Source organism: Aythya ferina (assembly GCF_964211825.1).
Source record: "Aythya ferina genome assembly, chromosome: 6".
Classification (NCBI taxonomy): Eukaryota; Metazoa; Chordata; class Aves; order Anseriformes; family Anatidae; genus Aythya; species Aythya ferina.
Genome location: NC_140303.1, coordinates 18648757 through 18670860, shown reverse-complemented (window position 1 = coordinate 18670860; position 22104 = coordinate 18648757). Strand labels below are relative to the sequence as shown.

At 40.0% G+C, this 22104-nt stretch overlaps 1 protein-coding gene across 37 annotated transcripts; it reads left to right on the top strand.

The window, feature by feature from the left end:
• Window positions 1-827: 827 nt before the first annotated feature.
• HNRNPA3 (heterogeneous nuclear ribonucleoprotein A3) lies at window positions 828-18686 on the top strand. 37 transcript variants are annotated; one of them, XR_014694186.1, is made up of 14 exons: window positions 1177-1309; window positions 4444-4555; window positions 5022-5045; window positions 8966-9088; window positions 9180-9326; window positions 9409-9619; window positions 9869-9958; window positions 10020-10127; window positions 10239-10319; window positions 11359-11505; window positions 12748-12873; window positions 12967-13038; window positions 16134-16208; window positions 18375-18686. XR_014694186.1 is itself a non-coding variant. In XM_084523107.1 (13 exons), the coding sequence occupies exons 2-12, from the start codon at window positions 4490-4492 to the stop codon at window positions 13017-13019; spliced, it is 1173 nt and encodes a 390-aa protein (XP_084379233.1). In that variant the 5' UTR covers window positions 828-956; window positions 4444-4489; the 3' UTR covers window positions 13020-13038; window positions 13125-13969. The 37 variants fall into 37 exon arrangements, 35 of the variants coding, with proteins under 35 accessions (XP_084379233.1, XP_084379228.1, XP_084379247.1 ...); XR_014694187.1 differs by having other exon boundaries at window positions 16405-18686; XM_084523107.1 differs by lacking the exons at window positions 1177-1309; window positions 16134-16208; window positions 18375-18686 and adding exons at window positions 828-956; window positions 13125-13969 and having other exon boundaries at window positions 5025-5045.
• The last annotated feature ends 3418 nt before the right edge of the window (window positions 18687-22104 follow it).

The following is a 22104-nucleotide window of genomic DNA, read 5'->3' as shown; positions in this document are numbered from 1 at the left end:
GATTTATAACCCTTTCAGTCTAGTGCTTCATATGGGGGTACCCACCTAGGGGCCTTTCCATGAAACCACATCAGTTAGTGTACTGATCTGTGATGCATAAAGATTCTTTTTTTGTGTTTTTTTGCATGTGTGTGTGTATGTGTTTTACTGGGTTATGTGCCAAAAGCTGGGTTAGGTCATTGTTCTGAAATAGTTGCTGAAACCGTGAGAGGATAGGCACAAACGAGACCGAAGAGGGTACATTTTTATGTCTTTTTTTTCCTCGTGTCATTTTCCAGATAAGGAAAAAATGCTTATGTTTGTGCTTAACTCTTTACTCTGTTTTATTCTCCATCAAACTGTTGAAGAAAACCCCTTCTTTTCACCTCCGTTAGTTTGTGGTGACAAAACCCACTAAAAGATACCGGCGATGCCCCTACCCACGGAGCTAGAGATTAGTTGCGGTCCCCGATCCGACATAACCCACGCTAACCCAGCCCCGCTTCCCAAGGGCTCTGCGCAGCCATCTTCCCACAGCACCCCCAGGACAAAAGCGACGCCAGGAGACACAAAGCCTCCCCCGGCGGGCTGGGGGCCCCTCACGGCGTCCCGGAGTCTGGCGGGGAGGCACGCCTGGGGCGCCCCGTCAGCACCGCAACCCCCCTCCTTTTTTTTTTTTTTTTTTTTTTTTTTTTATCTTTTCCTGCCTCCCTCCCTCCCTCGGGGACACCGCCGTGACGCCCCTCCCTCACGGGCGCCTCTCTCCCGAGGCGGGGGAAGGGAGGGGAAGGGGACGGCCGGGGGGAGGCTGTCGGGGCCGCCCTGACGTGAGGGGAAGAGGCGGTGCTCGGGCGGGCGTCGCCAGTAACGGCTGCGCGCCGGCATCTCCACCCCCTCAGCGGGCGGCGGTGAGTGCGCCAGGCCGGCTGCCGGCGTGGGACCGAGGAGAGGGCGGGCAGGCGCTCGGGCGGACGCTGGCACGGTTATATCTTTTCTTATCTCGCCTCTCCTCCCCCATCCCCACCTTCCCTCCGCGGCTGATCCTCGCTCTCTTCTTTCCCCCCCTCACGCCCTCTCCTCGCGGCCGTTACGGCGGGACCGGGGCTAATGGCGCGGGCGGGGGGAGGGGAGGAGCGGCGGGAAAAAAGAAGCGGCAACGGCCGCGGCGCGCGCTGCTGCCAGCCCTGCACCCCCCCCCCCCTTCCCCCCAGTGCATTCAGTCCCTCTCCGCCCTGATGGCGCGGAGCCCCGAGCCCGCCTTCCCGCCACGTGACCCCCCCCTTTCGCTCGGCTCCATATTGGCGCTGGCGGGTGCGTGCACAAAATGGAGGTAACTGCAGGCGGGCCGCACAGCCGCAGCCCGCTCTGCAGCAGCAGCGGTGGTGGTGGCGGTGGCGGTGCACCGAGGCTGCAGCACCGCGCCTGGGCGGGAAGGCGGGAGGGGGAGAGCGGGTTGGGGGGGGGCTGCTGCACGCCGCGCTGCAGAGCGGGCTCGCGTAATGGCGGCCGCGCCGCGCTCCTCGCCGCCTCCCTGCGGCGTGGCGCGGGCAGGAAAGGGGGGGGGGAGCGGGGGGGGAGGCCGCGCTTCCGCCGCGAGGCCCCGCGGGCGCCGAGGCTGCGGCCGCCATTTCGTGCGCAGCTGGAGGGGGGGGGGGGCGCTGGGTGCCGTGCCCCGCTGCACGTAGCGGCGCTGCCGCCGGCACGCGTGGGGCCCCTCATGGCCGGGAGCGGGGCGAGGCAGCCCGGATGGCTTCCTGCTGCCCTGCTGCCACGCCCGCAGCCGCACCGTGCACGGGGGGCTCGGCGTTGTCCCCGCGGCCCTGGGGGGAAGCACAAAGGAGCGGCCCCGCGCGCAGGCCTCGCCTCAGAGCTTCCCCAGCGGGAACCAAACCAAAATCAAACTCAGGCCGGGGCAATCGTCTGTGCCCTATCCGGGGAGAAATGTCGCAGTCACATCCCCCTCTTGCTTCCTTTCCATCTCTTTTCAAAACTTTTTTTTTTTTTTTTTTTTTTTTTTTTAAGCATTTCAAAGTAAGTTGAAATGCTCAAAGTATGGTGAGTAAAAACGGTGCAGTGTTCTTCCTGGGTTTTGTGACCCTTCCTCAGGCCTTGTAGGACTGAGAACAGAGACGTGACCGCTCACACTAGTTTCTGTTCCATTAAAAGTCGAGAAGAAACTGGATCCCTAAGCAAAACAGCTAAAAATAGCTCTGTTTTCCACGTAAGCAATTGTCTTAGTTGCTTCAGGGTTGTTGAACACTGACAAACTGGAGGGAGGATGAATTCAAAGAATTTGAACATGCTTCAGTCAAGTTTGGTAACCCATCACATAAGTTACTAAGCTAATATATTGTTTTTTCTTCCCAGGAAATGTTCCTGTTGGTGTTGGGAATAAACTGCAAATGCACTTAGAGCTGAAAACCTATTATTCTGGCGCTTTAAATCTTACATTTGGCTAGATAAGCTATGTGCACATTAGGTCCAACTTTGTCTTTTTACAGAAAAGATCAATACATCTCCAGAGTATTCTCTGAATGGACAAGTAAATTTCCATCTTGGGAATGTCAGTTTCCCCTCAACCAGCACTTCTTGTCTCTCTAAGAGACAGAGTAGCATTGTAGTAACTAGGTAGTTCCTGGGAACTTTCTGTCCATTACAGCCAACAAATTTTTCTGATTGCTTTCCTTTCTGTCATTTAAGTTGCAATATACAACTGCTTCAATGCTAGTTAACCTCAATTGATATTTGAATATTTTAAATCAAAGCGAAAAACAATATGTTGTTGATAAAAATCATAAAAATGCTGGTATTTACAGTTGTTTAAGCTTCCTGCAAAACAAAGTAGGAACAAAGCTGCACAGGGCTGTGTACTGCTTTAGCTGATGGTACTCATCAGTAATGAAACAGCTCTTTTTTGTGCGTCATGGCCTTCAGATGCCATCATGGCAGAGACCATGCCTACAAGCTTTATGGTGGCCAGTATGGAGCCCCACTGGGGAAAGCAGCAGGTGATGAAATCAGAGAGTGTTTGCATACTTTTCATTACTTAAAAGGGTATCTAGGCCTAGCCCTTCCCCCCCTAATAATTCCAAAAGATTTATTTCACCATACAGCAACATTTTTTTTTTTAAAAGCCCTTGACTGCTGTGTGATTTGAGGAAGTGAACAGTTCAGGAGGTATTAGGATACTAAGTCCTTCAGCTAAGTCAACCTAAATTTTATTTGAAGGATTTCAAGAGCAGGTTAATATGGCATAGAGAAGAACTGAAGATAATACAAATACCTTAGCATTAGTTCATAAAACCTTTAAGATTCGTAACACCTTCAATCATGATACTCATGATGTCACAGCTCTTTAATATGTAGGTCTTAATTTGAACCTTAATTTGAATTTAAACATGGAATTATATTATTTAACTTTGAATAAATGAGTCACACTACCTGTCTTTGCCTATGCAATAGAACTTCAAAAACAAAAAATTAAAAACAATACACTTAATCTTGTAAATATCAATTATTTTAATGCAGTACAAATGCAATTTTACAGTATCGTATTATTTAGTTGACTACTTTGACTACTGTAATGATTTTCAAGAAACACCTGAACTAATAGTGAATTGTTTCCAAAGATAGTAATACAACATAATAAGAAATCACGTAACAATGTTTTTAGGAAACTTGATTTAAAAAAAAAGAAGTGAAAGCAAATATATATTTTTTTGTTTGAATGCTTATATATGGATGCATTGACTGAGTTTATCTTGTGAAATACTTCTTAAAACTTCATAAATATTCATTAATAAAAATTGGGCACATAAATAGAGTACAAAGTAGTAATGGAATAAATAATTTGCAAGGAAAGGTAACACAAATGACCAGTGCTACAGATTGCTAGGGTTCAAGTGTTAAAATTTCTAGTTAGGCAAGAACAGAATCACTAAAGGGTCCTTCCACTGGTGTTAGTAGAAAATATTTTTCAGTACAGAAAACATTTCACATCCTATAATATTCCAGTTTGTAGTCTGCTGGATTACTGGTTTCAGTAGGTTACACATAAACATTTTGCAAATAATGCTTATTCAAATTACCTTTTTTGCAAAAATTTTGGATTTTAAATCTGGAGAAGTAGAATTTGATTTTTTCTTATTATGTACAGATCGTATTCATGATAGTTACATGACAGGCAATATGTGGAATAAGTTGCTCTGCAGATTATAATTTAAGATTGTACCAAGTTATTCCAACACTTTGACCTGGTAGCAGATGTTCTTTTTGTGCAGCAACTCTTGGGCAAAATAGGCTGAGGATTTTTACCCTTCGAAATACTTTTTTTTTTTTTTTTTTTTTTATACTTTCATTGCCCCTTTCCCCTTCTGTAAAGCCACACCTGTGCATTGCAGCCAGAGAAAGGCCCTACTTCATAGGAATTGGGGTAAGTACTGACTTATCCAACCTGTTTTCTAGGTTTCCTAAATCTAAAAGAAAGGCCGAGTTAGAGTACCCTTCCAAAATGGCTGCTATTAAGGAAGAGAGAGAGGTGGAAGACTACAAGAGAAAAGGAAGACGATCCTCACAGGTGAGAGAATTGCTTTTTTTAATGAAAAACAAGTAGCTTTAAGGGGAAGAGATCAATAAAAATAGTAATACTTAACTGTTTCTATCTGATGCATTAATTCAGAATTTTTTTTTTCTACCTTCTTCATCCCCATAGTAGCAGAATAACTTTAAAGTGCTGTATAGTAGTTACAATTTTAAGGGGTGGGATGTTAAGTATAGTGGGGAAACTTTGCTTGCATAGTTTTCTGTTATAACTAAATGTGTAAATGTATGTTTGTGACTAAAGGTGTAATTATTTTTCTTTTAAAGAAATAGATGCATCCTCAGAATATTGGCAGGAACTCGATTCTTTCCTATTTTCACAATCTTTTTTTTAGTGGGAATGAAGACAGGTTCTTTTTTAATAAAAAATGGTTGCCTAATAGTCACTGCAAATGAAAGCGAGGCTGTACTAAGTAAAAATAACTGTTTTCTTTTGCTTCTAGCAGAAATACCGTAGACTGAATAAGGTGCGTAGTATAGAGAAGATGGTGGGGCTGTTCTGGGAGGATGGGAGCTAGTTACTTTGGGGCAGGGTGTGGAAGTGGGAGGGGGGAAAAGTCTTGATACCCTTCAGAGTATAAACTCAATTTTAAGATTAGCAAAGAGGGTATTAACTATGCTTGTATGCCTTGTAATTGAGACACTGTCTTATTGTATACTTTGATTTATTTGCTATCTAACATTACTTTTCCAGGATGCCTGAATATTTTAGCTATTTAAGCCCATCTTTCTCTGGCGATCATACACAGCTGTAGTGCCAGAGCCTTAGAGCTAAGAACAAACCTTTTCTTGAGTTGCATGTATCCAGTAGGTTATGGTTACTTTGTATTGAAGAAATGTGTGTAAAGTTCTCTTGCAAACAAATGTTTCAACCGTTTCGCTGCCCTTGGACTTCGGCTAGAATGTAACTGGGGTTCCTCAGCTGCTGCAAAAGGAGCTTTTGTAGTTTACTGAAGTAGCTTGGCCTGGAATCCACATAAATGCTATTAAGTTTGTAGAGAAAATATTTCACAGAGAAAGTTGATTAACCCCAGTTGTCTGCAAGCTTTTGAGCTCCAGAAGTCAGTCTAGGGTTTAGCTGCACATAAACTTAGCCACAGTGACAGGCGTTTTGGGATTAGCTTGTTCCTAAAGATACAGTGCATGGCAGGACTTCATGTCAAAACAGGGCCTTTAGAGAGAAATGCTGCAACTTCAAAATGCTGATCATGCAAAACCCCTGCCACATGAAGGTGGAGTTTCTTGCAAACTCTGAATAAAGGCAGTGCGTATCTGCAGCAGTATTGTCAAAAAGATCTGATTTTTGCCCAGACTGTGATTTTTATGGGAATCACATGCGAGTGCTAGCTGCCTTTTATTCCTCCTCTTCTAAGAGAGGTACAGGCAGACTAAACCGAGCATTCGGGGTTTTAGGTAGGATATAGAAGCCTGTAGTCTGATTTCGATTGTGAGAAAGGGTGGTGCCGAGAGAACCAGGCGCAGCCCCAAGATGCTGGCCTTGCCGCCAGCTGCCCTGCTGGCCGTAACGTGCCCCCCCCCCCCACCCCGCCCCATCAGGCCAGGCGGGGGCTGCAGGGCTGCTCCTGCGGCGCCACTGCGGCGCTGGGTCGTGGCCAGGGGCTGCTGGTGTGCGCGATCCCGCTCTGCCGTGGCCCCACCCCTCCGGCTCCATATTGAGTGTGGAGGAGACAAGATCGGATCGCTCACAAAATGGAGGCGGTCTGTGCCGCGCGGGGCTTTGGCTTCAGAAGGAATTAGCTAGCCACGGCAGGAAGAAAAGCTCCCCGCCTCCGCAGAACCTATTAATACATTTGGGAAAGCATTTAAAATGCTTAAGGGGAGGAACGTAGTCTTCCTCCAGCTTGCTGGCTGCAAGCAGGCAGGGAATTACTGACCCGCTTCTCCTCCCTCCCCCCCGGCCCCGGATGGAGCGCTGCAAAATGGCGTGCTGGCCCCCAGCCTCGAGTGGGAGGGAGCCTGCTGATCCTGCTGAGGCAGTGTCATAGTTAGGCTAGGGAGAGGAAAAGCCATCGTGCTGTGCAGGGCTTGCTGCACAGGAAAGGCTGTTGCTGTAACTAGTTTGCAGCGGAAGGATTGAGAAACAGCATCCTGTGTGACAGAAGAGCACTCTGAAAGCCCTAGAGATGCTTATCCCCAGCGAAAACAAAATGCTTGAAAAATAACTTGTTCCTAACAAAGTACCACCTTCTATTTGTCTGGAGAATTTCCTATAACATAGATGTGTTCTGAGGATAATCATTTCTGATGGAAGAGAGAAGTTGTAACATTAAGTGTTTTTCTTCTAATATGAGAACTGAAGTTCGTGTGCGTGTAATAAGTGGAAAAGGACTTCTCTTTTCCTTTCAGGAGTGACCTGAAGAGTTCTGGGGTCATTCTTTAAATGGAAATTCAGTCTGACTTGCTAATTGACAACGCCACAGACTTAAGGAGCATTAGAGAGCAATAAAAAGAATTTTTTTCCTAGGTTCCTGGTTTTGGAGAAGTCTAAATACAATAATAATAGTAAAGTCATAATAGATTCCTTTGATTAAGAATAGGAGAGTTTAAAAGAGTCAGCATTCCCAGCTTTAACGTAACCAGCTAAAAAGTAAGTAGTGTAAGTAAATTAAAAAAATTAAGTTAGCAACGGGAAATAATATTTTACTGAACCTAAAACAGTTTCTATATACAGTAAGTGTATTAACCCTTTAAAATTTTAAGTTTACATGTAATACAAAAAGGAGATTTTTTAATAATACTTCTGTAGTTCAAACCACTTAGGAGACCATGGAAAAGAAGTTTTATTTTAGTCATGGTGCCATTGACTATCAGATAATCCTGTAGTAATGCAGTTAGTGCCTTAAATAAAAAATTGTTACTAAAAATGCTGGGGCTAGCTCTTGCTCAGTTTAGAAGGTATAAATAAGAGTGAGGATTTGTCCCAGCCAACTTCTCATAATCTTAGGCATTGTTTCCTGTAGTTCAACCCAGAAGTTACAAACCAATGGATATCTAAAGCAGCATAGAATTCCAAAATGTTCTTTTATTATGTATCACATCACAGTATTTATTGCTCTGTAGGGTGGTTGTGTAGTACTCAAAGGAATATACACTTTCCTGACCAACACTAGCACTACCACCACATTTATTTAAACTTGTAGAAGCTAAAGCATTTCACCTGCAGGCTTGAAGCAAGGCATCTATATGTAGAAGTCTGCAGCTGGTTTTATGTAGCTCAGCTCTAAGGTTTGTGCTTCTTAACACAGCACAGCAGAAACAGTGAAGCCCATTGTTCATTCCTGCAGCAGAATTGAAGTCATATGTGACGTAGCTGGCCAGCACTTTGTTGCAGGATGTCTTACACTCGCAAAAGTACCAGATTGTAAAATAAGATCCTAATATGGTTGCTTGTTAGAAGAAGACTCCCCTCTCTTGGGGATGGGAGAAAGTTGTAAAATGATTTTTGGCAAGGTCCTTTTAAATGCACACTGAATAAAATATGTAACAGAGCAGAAACACTAATGCATTTTTAAGCCCACTTTATTTGTTCTGTAAAGATACCTTTTTGATATTCTGAAGAGCTTCAATTAAACTGAAGTTTTAAGTTTGCTCGTTAAGTTACAAGTCTTATTCTAGTAGTTATCCCTATTCCTGGTCATTGATTAATCATCATTCAAGATATTTTTTCTGTAAGACGTAAATCCTTGTTAATTCAGATGTAAGAGGTATTGTCCACAACACTGAAAACCAGATTGGTACTTCCACTTTCTTGATTATGTGTGCTTAACTTACAAATTTATCCAAGTACAAATTTGCATTATTAAATAATTTGGAATTTATACATTTTCTTTAAAATGCATAAAAATAAACTTTTAAAATAGTTTTAAATCAGATAGTCCAAAAGACTTAAGTGCTTGATTTGGTCAGTAACCTTTTTTTGCTATTTGCATACTATGCGCCTAATTTTTTGATTGTTCCTTATGATTGTGCTTCATTAAGTGTTAGAACGTCCTTTTATCTAGGAGTGCTTCATTGCTAATCCCTACAGAGCAATATGCAACTCGAACATAAAATGAGCATAAAACAAATGCACTTCTTGGAGAGGAGGAAAGTAAGCAACCAAACTATTTAGTAGATTGAAATCTCTTTACTGTTGTTTGCATTTGAGCATTCTTAAGTTGTTAGTTAGTTACTGTTTAATTAAAATCACACCTCATTAGTTGTTAAGCTTATTATGCTGCTGTCTACAACCATTAGAAGACATTGTTTTTATGTAAATGTGTTCCACCTATTTGTAGTTATGTGCACAGATAAGCTTTAGTAAATCTGTGAAATGTTAATTCTGTGGTTTGTATTCAAAATATGTATTTGATTTTTGATTTTGTAGGGCCATGAGCCTAAGGAGCCAGAGCAGTTGAGAAAGCTGTTCATTGGAGGTCTGAGCTTTGAAACAACAGATGATAGCTTGAGAGAACACTTTGAAAAATGGGGCACGCTCACGGACTGTGTGGTAAAGTGTCCAAAATTAGTTTGTGCTTTTGAAAGGATATGGGTACTTAATCGAGTACAGAAATGCAGAGTGCCCCGTGTACTTTTTTTAGGTGATGAGAGACCCACAAACAAAACGTTCCAGAGGCTTTGGCTTTGTGACTTACTCCTGTGTGGAAGAGGTGGATGCTGCCATGAGTGCTCGACCACATAAGGTTGATGGACGCGTGGTTGAACCAAAGAGAGCAGTTTCAAGGGAGGTAAGTTAGGGTTTTAGTTAAGCTTATTTCTTAATTTCTACCTAGTTATTTAAAATGCTGAATGTAATTTTTGGTGTTGCAGGATTCTGTAAAGCCTGGAGCGCATCTCACAGTAAAGAAAATATTTGTTGGTGGAATTAAAGAAGATACAGAAGAATATAACTTAAGGGAGTACTTTGAAAAATATGGGAAGATTGAAACCATAGAAGTCATGGAAGACAGGCAAAGTGGAAAGAAAAGAGGCTTCGCTTTTGTAACTTTCGATGATCATGATACAGTTGATAAAATTGTTGGTATGTAATTCTTTAAAGAGAAATGACTTGTAGGATAAAAGTGTAACTTGAGCTTTCAGAAAAGTAGTGCAAGCAATATAAGACGTTGGCATGATGAGCTATTTGACTGTTATGAGCAATGGGTTGCCTTTAATATTCCTTTGAAAACTGGGGTCATGCCTTACAGTAGCTTTCTATGAAAGTTGTACAGCATATTGCTTTCAATTATTTGAATTTCTAATGCTGTCCTTTTTCTCAATTTTTCTCTAGTTCAGAAATACCATACTATAAATGGACATAACTGTGAAGTGAAAAAAGCACTCTCAAAACAAGAGATGCAGACTGCTAGCTCTCAGAGAGGTAAGTTTAGAGTTAGGCAGGGTTATGTTACATAACTGGTTTTCATTTAATGTAATTTAAGCAAAATATTTTGTAGGTCGTGGGGGTGGCTCAGGCAATTTCATGGGTCGTGGAAATTTTGGAGGCGGTGGAGGAAACTTTGGCCGAGGAGGAAACTTTGGTGGAAGAGGTAAATGACTAGAATGTTTCTGTAGAACATAACTTTCACATTTGCCGAGTCTTTTTTCTTGAACACGTGCTAAGTGTTTAAGCCAACAATCTCATCTGTTTTGTGTTCCAGGCGGCTATGGGGGTGGTGGTGGCGGTGGTGGGAGCAGAGGAAGCTTTGGGGGTGGTGACGGATACAATGGATTTGGTGATGGTAAGTGTATTGCTCCTTCTTCCTGCTTCATGCCAGCATATCCAACTCTGAAGTCTTACCTCCACCTTGGACACCAACTCTACTTTAGTGATAATATACGTTGTAATGCTGTGAAGAGTTGAGATTTTTGTTTTCCCTACAAAATCATGAGTGAAAAAATACTCCCCTATATTTACCCTTTGACTTCATGTCGTGAGGTCATGTAGCAATTGTTTGTCATTGAGAAAATTGAAGATACTGGTGTCAGCTGAGATTACTAAAACTAAACAAAGCAGTGACCACCTGGCATACTAGAAGTCTTTTCAGTCAACTCTAAGACTTGTTCATTACTATCTTTTCATGATCGAGTTGGTGTGAGTATTCAAAATCCACCTGAAAAGAAGTGTGGAAGCTGCCAAACAGCTGTGATAGCAGCATTTTTGTGTGTTTGTGTGGGGAAATAAGGGAAGCAGCGAGTAGTTGTTTGTCCTGATTCTGTAAGGAGATACACATAATGATCCTGAGTTCTTTGGGACTGTTTCCCAGTTCGCAAGTACTCCATTGATATATCTGAGAAAAAGTCAATATCTGGAATATTAAGTCTTTTGGGTACTCTTGGTGGCTTGGGAAAAAAAGCGTCTGGTAGCTTAGACACAAGTGTAAATAGAATTGTATGTCTGGATAAAAAATATAAACCAGAATTATTTTGAGAGCTTTGTCTACTGAGTAATTTTAGTTCAGAGGATTAAAGAGGATGGTTCACGGTAGTGACAGCCACTTGTGCAAAGAGGCGGCTGTTACATGTTGTATATCTATGTACTGTGCATGAGCTAGGAAACTTCAAGTATTATGCTTCGAGAGTAGACATAAGCTAATGCTTTTTTGTTTGTTTGGATTAAACAGTTTAGGTAAATAGTGCAAACACAATGGATACACAGTAGGGGAAACACTGGGACATTTTTGTGTGCTTGTGTTTTTGTTATGTTTGTGTGTTAATGGGCTTTTTTTAACCAGTATTTAGCTTTGATGTGCTTAGTTTGACCTTTTTTTATATTCAAAGGTGGCAACTATGGAGGTGGTCCTGGGTATGGCAGCAGAGGAGGTTATGGTGGTGGTGGAGGACCAGGATATGGAAACCCAGGTGGTGGATATGGAGGTGGAGGAGGAGGATATGATGGCTACAACGAAGGAGGAAATTTTGGAGGTGGTAAGATGACAGCTGTAATTAGCCAAAACTTTTTTAGTCAGGTTTGAGTAGTACAGTGGCTGAAGTATGGTGCTACATAAGATGAGTTGTACAATGAGGTGCTAATGTAGATTAGTGTGTTAAACAAGGAAAATTCTCGTCCATCTGGGTCAGCTTTGCTTAAACTATAGAATATTACTTTGCCTGTAACTTATTTTTCTAAAAGCAGCTGCTGTAAACCTGTGTGTGGAAGTAGAGTAGAAGAATTTAAATTTTGACCACTTGAAATATGGTGGTGTTGTTGGGTATCTGTTCACACCGTGTAGGTCATGTCCTTCATGAGGATTAGATGTCTAAAGTTACGCTTTTTATTGTTTGATTGTGAAACAAGGTACTCTGGTTAATTTTTTTCATAAGAGTGGTTCTTTTGCCAGTTACACATTCTAATTGGAGTGACTGGATGCCATTTCATTACAGTACTCTTTTACAGTGTTAATGAGTGTAAACCCTCAGTGAGTAGATACTATCAAGGAAGACATTAAACAAAATCAAAATAAATATAGCTATGTGTTGCGAAACGATCAGTTCAGACATGTTCCTGTTTTGTGTTATCAGTGTTAATTTCCTTACAGGAGTTTCTGAATGCTAAGGTTATTTTTTTAGACCTGTTGTAACTTCTTTAGAGACCTTTAATGGCAGATGTTTCCGATTAGAATGTACCACAAATACTAAAACATACAAGATTCTTACTGCTTCTTCCCCAAGAATTCTAGAAGAGAACTTCCATGGACCTAGTGGAAGTTCGGGCAGTTTAGCTGCAAAATCTGCTGCGTATTTTATTAATACTCTTTGATGTAGTGGGTATGCAGCGCATATACAGCTCTGTCTCAATTTACAGCAAATAAATTGAATGTTTGGCTTGTAGTTTACATGGTTACCTGCAAAGCACTGAGCAATGTGGAAGAATGGCAGTGAAACTACTGTGCTTTCCTGAGTTTGGAGGCATTAAATTTGTCCTCTTGGGGTAACTTCAAACTGCTGGTCAAACCTGTATGAACTTTCTAATATAGCCTGCTACTTCTCATTTTCAGTGAAATACCAGTTTCTAATCCTAAAAATGCTAAGGGTTTTGTGTAACTTGCACATTGTGAGTAGAGCTAGCATCCACAGTTCTATTTTAAAATGATGTAAAATAATGATAATTACACTGAAATTTCATAATCTTACAGACTTACTAAATTCACACACTTGCTTTTGTTTTAGGTAATTATGGTGGCAGTGGAAACTACAATGATTTTGGCAATTACAGTGGACAGCAGCAGTCTAACTATGGTCCCATGAAAGGTGGTGGCAGCTTTGGTGGTAGAAGTTCAGGCAGTCCCTATGGTGGTAAATAAAATTCTGTACAGAAAATACTTCTTTTGTTTAATACTACTTGTTATTAATCTTTAAGTTTCAATATGTACCCTGTTTTCTTTGTAGGTGGTTATGGATCTGGAAGTGGAAGTGGGGGCTATGGTGGTAGAAGATTCTAAAAATGCTACCAGAAAAAGGGTAGGTGTAATTCATATTTATGATGATGATGAATAATGTACAACTGTTCACTGAGAGTAATAATTTTCTTATCCTGTATTCAACAGGCTACAGTTCTTAGCAGGAGAGAGAGCGAGGAGTTGTCAGGAAAGCTGCAGGTTACTTTGAGACAGTCGTCCCAAATGCATTAGAGGAACTGTAAAATCTGCCACAGAAGGAACGATGATCCATAGTCAGAAAAGTTACTGCAGCTTAAACAGGAAACCCTTCTTGTTCAGGACTGTCATAGCCACAGTTTGCAAAAAGTGCAGCTATTGATTAATGCAATGTAGTGTCAATTAGATGTACATTCCTGAGGTCTTTATCTGTTGTAGCTTTGTCTTTCTTTTTTCTTTTTATTTTCCCATTACATCAGGTATATTGCCCTGTAAATTGTGGTAGTGGTACCAGGAATAAACAAATTAAGGAATTTTTAACTTTTCAATATTTGTGTAGTTCAGTTTTTCCACATTTAGTACAGAGAACTCTATAACAGAAATAAAATGTAGTTTAGGGTGTTTCCTTGTTAGTTAATAGAGAGGATTAATGCATTTCTCAATTACTATTTTGTATTAATTTAAAGTTAACAATAGAAACACCTATTGATTTGCAGTCTTAAAGGGGTCTAGTCTCAGTGTATATATGTAACTGTCATTGATATGAGTTACATAGGCATACAGAGGGAAAACATCTGTATGTTGCATTATAGTTTGTTTAGATGTATAACTAGGATTGAGTTACTCAAATTAGTGTTTGTGAATTATAGAACTAAGCTTTACCTTCAAATGAAAATTTCAAATTACTTTTTGGTTTGTGCATATTTTTTTAATTTGTAGTTCTGTATTAGTACTAGCGCTTCAAGAAAATAAGGCATGATAAATATTTTAACAAGACCAACTTTAGTCACATTCAAGCTGTCTCCCGTCTCCTTTGAGATGTGTAAGGGATAACTGCAGTTGCTCAAGTTCTGGGTGAAGAGAAAAAGAACCTTGCTTTTTACCTTTTTATTTATTGTAATTCCCGAGAAGTTAAGGTGGGGTGGGAATCAAGTGCCTGTTTCCTTGGGATATACAATGACTCTGTTTCAATAAAACGATATTTTGGGGAGGGTGGCTTGGAATTTTCATCCCCTTCCTTTCTCCCCATTTCCCTCTCCCTCACACCAGATTGTACTGTTTCAATTAAACAAGGCGTCATAGTGAGAGTAATAGGTATGTTCCTAAATAACTTAATGGCTATATACTTTCTTGCATGCACCCTAGGCAATTTTCTGGACACATTCTTCTGACTGGGAGCCAAGGGTAGCACAGGTGTAATCACTGACAGTCCCAGGTAATGCGTTCCAAAAGCCCATTTTCAATGGGCTCTCTAAGTAGCATAGTCCTCAAGCTTTTTCCCTTATGAATATCTAAGCTCAGGTAAGAGCCTGAAGATGAAACAAAACATGATCTAGTTGTATTTTACTGACCAGAAACACTTCCCACAACATAGAATGGTACAGTCTTAAGTTTCCATAGACAGAATGATAGTGTTTTACAATTTGATTTGATGCACTGGAGTAGCAAATCTTATCAGCACATATGGCTAGAAATTGTACTTGATTCTCACTTCTGACCTCCAAATTAAGGCACTACAGTCCGTGCTTTTGTCAGCTGATGTGACTTCTCTCAACTATTGCCAGGACAGTGCTTTCTGACAATTCAGAATCAGAAGAGTAGGGACACAGTCAATAGAAGAAATATTCAGACACTTGACAATATGTGATTGATATTGGAATTACTCACACCTGTTTCACTTCTGGGTCAATGTGCAGTATAAGGTAAATGCAATTCCAGTGTAGGAATGAATCTGCAAAGGTGTATGAAATGACTCAAGGCATAATCAGTCATATTAATTATTAATTATAATTTTAAGAAGTATTAGAAAAATGAGTGTGTTGTTTGAAAAAATTAAACAATGTTATTTAAACAATGTTATTGGAGTGTATTTAGACTGCAGTACACTAAAACAAGGAACCGCTGTCAAGATGGTAGCCTCCAAACTGGATTTCAAAGTCTGCTTATTCTTTTCTGTGGAGTTTTAAACTATAACTTAAAGCAAGAATTGCTGATTCAGTGAACACTTCTGTTGTTGTACATAATTTGGGATTGGGGGGGGGTGGGGGTGGGGGTGGGGAGGTTGTATGTCAATAAAGGCATTTTTTTAAATGACCCCTTTGGAGTTTGAAAACACATTCAAAACCAAAACACATCTCACTAGGGAGTGAGACACCTAACTACTGACCTGCTCTGTATACTACCACACTTAGAAGATTGTGTAGACTTGTAACTGGGGCCTGCATCTGATTGCAGGGACAACTGGAGGTTGGGTTTGATGTCCCTTCTGAAAATTGATCTGGTATTTCTAAAATTTTTTAGAATGTATTGACAGTGTTCTTTTTAACAGGGCCTCTTGTAGCTGTACTGTGACAACAATGTTAACTTTGAAAAATAGTGTCATAATAAACTTTATGAACAAGATCTGTATGCAACCTTTTAAGAGATGGAGTGTGTAAGTGACCGCTTTGTAGGTGGGTTGGGGTAGCTTAGCTGTTGTTTGTGATGTGGAAAAAGTGTAAGCTGTGAGGACAGTGATTAACCAGTTTTAAAGAACCTAGGATGTACTTCTTTGATCCATACTTTGCTAAGGAGACTCGTAAGACAGGACTTCAGCAGCCTATTGAGTATGGAGAAGTCAGCATAATTAAAGAATGACAAGGCAGCAGGAGCAACAGCTTCAACTTCCAGAAAAGTGAAGGCATAAGATACTGTGCTGATAGTGAGCAGCTTTCCAAAGGCTAGTTAAATCCGCTTATCACAGCTGAAATGTCGAGAAGAAAGTCTAGGAAGAGTTCTTCACCTTTTGGAACCTCCTTGAGTGATAGCTACTTGAGTTGACTCAAAATCAATAGGTCTAGCATTTAGACCTGAAAGGAAGGGCAATGAGAATAGGTAAGGTTTGCCTTTAAATTTTTCATGAATTAAAAATAGTACTGGGAGGTTTTTTAACAAGGTAAGAGTAATTTCTTTAATTTTCAGGTTGAATGAGAAGCTGCTGCTTGACAAAATGGGGAATGTCTTGCACATCCTCTTCAATTGAAGGTTTCTGACTGGGTAAGATTTGTAGTGCATAGTAAAACACATTTAATGCTCATTTCCTTAGGCTTTCCTTTACCAGCCTTTTGATAGTAGGGAAAGCCTTAAGTATAAAGGAAGAAGTATTCCCGTGTATGTCGTACAGTGTTTCTTGTTCTGGATTAGGGGTGTCTGCTGACATAACTGCTGTTCAAGAATCTTCCTTTCCTGGCAGGTACAAATTGCTGTGTGTCAGAGATCAACAAAAAGGAACGATAAATGTTTTGAAATACATTCTCTTAGTCACCATGAAGAGTGTGCAGTCTGCTTTTGAAAAAAAAATGTAACAGAAACGGAAGCCTTACCCACTGTGACATGAAAAGGTTATGACACTCTTAAGCAGCTCGTCACAATTCACAGATTGTATTGATCCTGCAGTAATTCCATAAACACGTTTTGCATTTATTACAACAGGTTTCCCTCTTGATAAATGAATTTTAGCTTGCCAAATGAGTTTGTATTCAAATGTAAATATCTAGTTCCTGTTCAGATTTTTGATGCTTTCAGGGTAGTTTAGTGGAGGCTAATACTGACAAGTGATACCCAGCTGAAAGCACAAGTGTATATGGATGAATGGCAATAAAATAAATTTTCATGGAATCTGTTTTATATGCATATGGGTTCTTAACTCTTGGAATGTGTATTTGCTGTTCCTTCTGTATCATAGACTATTACAGGTATGGGGTATTTTCATTCCTTTTGGGATAGTAGTTACCTATTTTAAATTATCAGCATATATTCACATCTGTGCAGTATTCCTGCAAAAATCTGCTTCCATTTTAGTGTTGGTTATGCTTAAGTTACTCAGAAAAAGGCAAATTGAATACATGCATTTCAGTTTAACTTAGGCCTTAGGAAAATTTGCAGACTGACTTCACTAGTGAAACTTGTTACTTCTGTCTTTGAGTATCTAGAAAGCAAACTTCACATTGTAACATGTACAATCAGAAGTTAACTTGAAGTATTTTACAATGGTAATGTGCAATTTTCATATAATTAGGAGCTACTTACTAAACGGAAATCTCACAGTGAGACACCCAACTTAAATAAAAATGTTGGCAAGTATTTTTACTTAGCTAAAGTTGAGCTAAAATTCAAACCTGCTGCAGTGAGGTCCCAGTCTCTCCTTTGTGTAGTATACTAGGTAACTTGTTGCTTAGATTACTAGCTTGCTTCCTCACCCAGAGGTGAAATACTTCTCCTTGGCTATGCAGAGGTGCTCTTGTGAACTCATCTAGTCATGTACAGGTAAAAATATGTAACAGGGAAAGGCATCTATGTGGCTAATGCTTACTCAGTTACAGGCAAATGCTTTTTGTACTGCAGGGAAGGAGGAATGTTTTTTTTTTTTTTTTCTAAAAGCAAAATTTTCTGGTTTGTATCCCATTATGAGGCCTGTGTGTAAATTTCCTTTACATACTGTGCTCTAGAGGGTTCTTTTTGCACTAAGTGTGTAACTAGATACTCACTTCCAGAGTTACTTTCACGGTAGGCTTTACAACTCTTACTGATTTATTTGCTTCATTTCAATTATATCACTTTTTTCTCTCAGAAATAAACCTTGTCAAAGATGAATACTTAAGCGTTAATTCTTAATACTGAGGAATATTTGGTCAAGTATATCTTTGTCCAAGAGGTACTTCCAAGAGTTAAGAATATTATTTAATGACTAGGTTTTTCTGTAGTAGTTGCTACTGAAAATAGCAGCTGTAAATGGAGATGCAAATAAAATTACAAAGCATTGGTCCTCAGACTAGAGTTCTACATGACCCTATTTAATACTTAGAGCTACTAGGCTGATGCAGATTTGATAAACCTTTTGTTATTAGATAACAAATTAATCATAGTATCTTAACTTGGATATCCTTCGAATATTTTAAGGTGTGGGAAGGGGAATGCTCCTGGTCTTTCAAGTATCGCTTGTGTGATATACTGACTTGCTGCTGTCTTTGGTTCCTGTATTAACTTTTTTTTAACATTAACTTTTATTCATATACTGTCTATACTGCAATGGAATATTCACTTACATATCAATCTGTGATCTCTGACAAATGTGTGTATCTTGTGTGGAGCATGAAAGATCTTGAGTATCACTAAAATTCAGATATCTGATGGATGATTCTTTTTCTGCTGTGGGTACTACAGGTTGACATCTCTATCTAAGATTAGCTTTTTCCTCAACTAAAGTAATCCAAGTATCTCCGTAGAAGACAAATGACCTTCATGTAGAAGATAATATCGCAAGATTGGAAACAGAATAACATTTTAATAACTGGCAAAGACTTGAAGAGCAATGGTGCTAGTATGGTGAAATCTTACAACTTGTGGTTAAACAAGTTTAAAAATATGGAATTTAAAAATTTCAATATAGTCCATAATGGATTGGAATTTGTTTAAAACTATTTCACTTTTGTATCAAAATAAAGTGTACATTGTCAAATGACTTAAAATCTAAAATGTGTTGCCATCACCTTTTTTTGTTTAGTGCTGTGAAGAGCACAAACTGATCTTAAATTGCAACACAGTGGCAGGATCATCTTTCCAACTGGGAACTGCAAGTCAGAAGTTAACCTTGATTCAACCCAGCTCCTGAACTTTAGTTCTAGCAGCTTCACAACTGAATGGTTTAATAAAGAAATAAATGGTTTGCACATGTCAGTGTATGAGGGCAGCACTGGGGTGCATTACAACTTACAGGACTTGGCAATGTCACTGGTCTTTCCCAGGTTTGGGAACACATTGTACATTAGTTGTAGTAATAAAATGAAGGCTACAGTTCACCAGCTGATATTGTCATGTATACCAAAATGATTAATGTGGAATACTTCTTTAATGATGTTGGATGTTTGGATGCAAGTACAACCAACTTTGTGTTCATATGAAAAGTACTGCTTTCAACTGCATGCATGTTGTTGCAGTCTTGAGTTAAGACTGATTCTTTACCAGGTGGAATTCAAACAAGTCTTCTGCATTAGCAGCAGTTTGGGGATATATATATATATATATATTTATTGCTCTTTTCATGTTGGTAATGGAGTAAGTATCCCTACATTATTTTATAAATGTGTGGAGTACAAATACAGCAGCCTCCGCAAAGGCTGCAAGCGTGTTTGCCATAGGCTTCTGTGTTAGTGCTAAAATAAATACCAAATTAAAATTGGGGGCAGGGTTTTACCAAGGGCTGGTTTATACCTAATTTGTGAATTTATATGGTATGTAGAGAAAACATTTTCTCTACAAGATGAAGATATAGCTTAGTTAATGGCTGTGTGTGTGGAATATTTTCCTTTTTAGGCTGCCAAATGTAGCTGTGTGTTAGAGCTGCTGTGTATCACTATTGAAAGATGGTTCAGGGCCATAGCTCAGCGTGCTTTTTCCTCAATGCTTATGCTCTAACACGTTAAGAATGACAAATTTTAGATTGTCTTGCTTTAAATGGCACTGGAATCTCACATTCCTCTAGTGTTTCAGACAGGCTTGGTAACTGCTAGCAGTCTCTTCCTGCTTTCCTAGGCAGTGTTGAGTGCAAAGCAAACACAGACGCACTTGAACAACAGGAGCAAGAAAAACACCCCTCACTGCTGCAGTATCTTTGATTTAATCTGGTGACTGGCTGTGCTATCTGGAGCAAATAAAGCTGCTTCATCTATCAAATCTAAATGCTGTTTTGTTTTCAACCATTGGTAATTAACCATGTGCTCCAAAAAAGAGTAGTCTTGTGTTTGGAGTATGTCAAGGACTGTGCAGTGGGATGGACTGACATGCTGTTAACAAGGAAGAAGGTTGGTAAAGGTAAGTAGCCTCAAAGTGCCAGTTAGGTCACCTAGATTTCCCTTGTTTTTGCACATGACTGAACTGTCTCAGTGCCCTCACATTACTACAAAAGAAGTCTTGTCTTTCCTGCTTTCTATGTATGGTTGTATGAGCTTGCAATTGTTGCAGTATGTGTAAGGACTGTCTGCTTTGCTCCACCAGTGTAGCCTTCTGGAGAGTTAGTAACCCAACTCAACATCTAACAAACTCTAGTTAGCATGAAACTGGGAACATGCAGCCATCACTGAGGAGAGGGATGGAAGCCAGTTCTTCCCCTTTTGGTAGCAGTGAGCTGTTAGATCAAGTTGTGCCATTTCAAGGAACTGCAGAGTGTTGCAAAGGTTTGCTAAGTACTGCAGGAAATGGCCACAGAAAATCTCTGCAGTTGGGTAAGCCTGGAGTGTCTGACCAGAGCAGCCAGGCCTCTCCAAAGCTGCTTTGCTTGGAGACCCAACTGAACGAGAGCATTTTGCCAGTACAGTTATTCAGGGCTTAATAGCTTCTGTTCTGTAGGATGAAAAAAGACAGATACCTGTTGGGATACTCTATGCTATTCTTTAGCTGTGTTACATGAGATTAAGACTTATGATAGTGTTTTTCTTCCCTCCAGTTTTGAACTTCCCAGAGGTGCTTTTGAGAATTAGTTATTCTTCCCCTTTTTATAAATAATGCAGAGTGAAACTACCATTGTTTTTGCTCAAGGACTACCCTTCCCGCTGCCTGCAGTCACAGTGGTAAAGATCATGGATGTAACAAGTGAAATCATTGTTTTCTAGCAGAAGTTTTGACGAACATGATAAAGTACTAACGCAGTTGATGTGTTTGGATTCATCTGCTGCTGTTACAACACCAAAGCAGAATTTAGGTTAGTTTGATAAAATGGCACTACCTGTTTTCATAGCATTAAGTTGAATTTCCAGATTTTTAAATAATTTGTAAAATAAGATTTCAAGGAAGGCAGTTTTTCTTGCATATCTATTGACCCCTTCATGACCCCTGTGTCTTGCTGTCTCAGATACATACATTTAGATGCAAGACCTTACATTAAAAGTCTTGAACTAACACAGTACGAAAAGTTGTGTGAAACTGTTACCTGTGCTCTGGATCTTTAATGACAGGGTGGACTGGAGCCTCTGACAGCTGCATGCTGAAGTGATGAGGACTGTCTCCTCATACTGGCGCTATGCCATTACCTTGTCTTTTAAAGAGGACACAGTCAATAGGATCATGGTTCCTGCAATTGCATAGCTACCTTATTGGTAAAGCTGCTGTAACTGATCTGCTTTCCTACTCCTGGCTCTTCTCTGGTTAGCTAAGAGTTGCACTGCAGATGAAGCACAACAGAGACCGTGTGTAGCAGAAAGGCCTCTTAGGCAGAATCTGTAAATGAGAACAGGAAGGTAAATGACCGGGTGACTAATTACTTGTAATAAAAATAAAAGCTGACTATGAAGAGTTACACTGATATTACTGTGACCAACTAGACAAAATACCATGTGAAATTCAGTGCATAAAGGGAAAAACAAAACTGGTAACTACATAATATTTGGGCAACAGGGCTTGGAGTCACTGGATGGAGTTGTACAAAACCAGCAGAGAACAGTAGAAAAAAGGAGAACTTCCATAGCATCCCGTGATACAATAATATTCATCGAAACTATAGCTTTCTGTACTAGCCCCCATCCTTCCTCTTCTTTGAAAACTTAAGTCCTTTCAAGTGCATTTGAAGTTGCTCATTTTAAGTTACAGATTAAGTTCAAATGAAAAACAAGGCTGGCTGATTTCAAAAAGCTCTTTAACTTTAAAAAAAAAAAAAAAGATGATCATCTTCATTTTAAGAAAATGTGCAATAGGTCAAGCAAGGCTTGCAGAACATCTTGGGTGTTTATTGAATGAAATTATGCAAAATATTTAAGATATAAAATATACTTAAGATGATACAGAGCACCTGTGGCAGAAAAACATTTCAGAGTAGACGTTCCTTTTAGATGTTTCACAGAAAAGATGAAGATATATTTTTATTGTTCAAATCAATGTGTATTTTAAATTAAAAATTGCACAT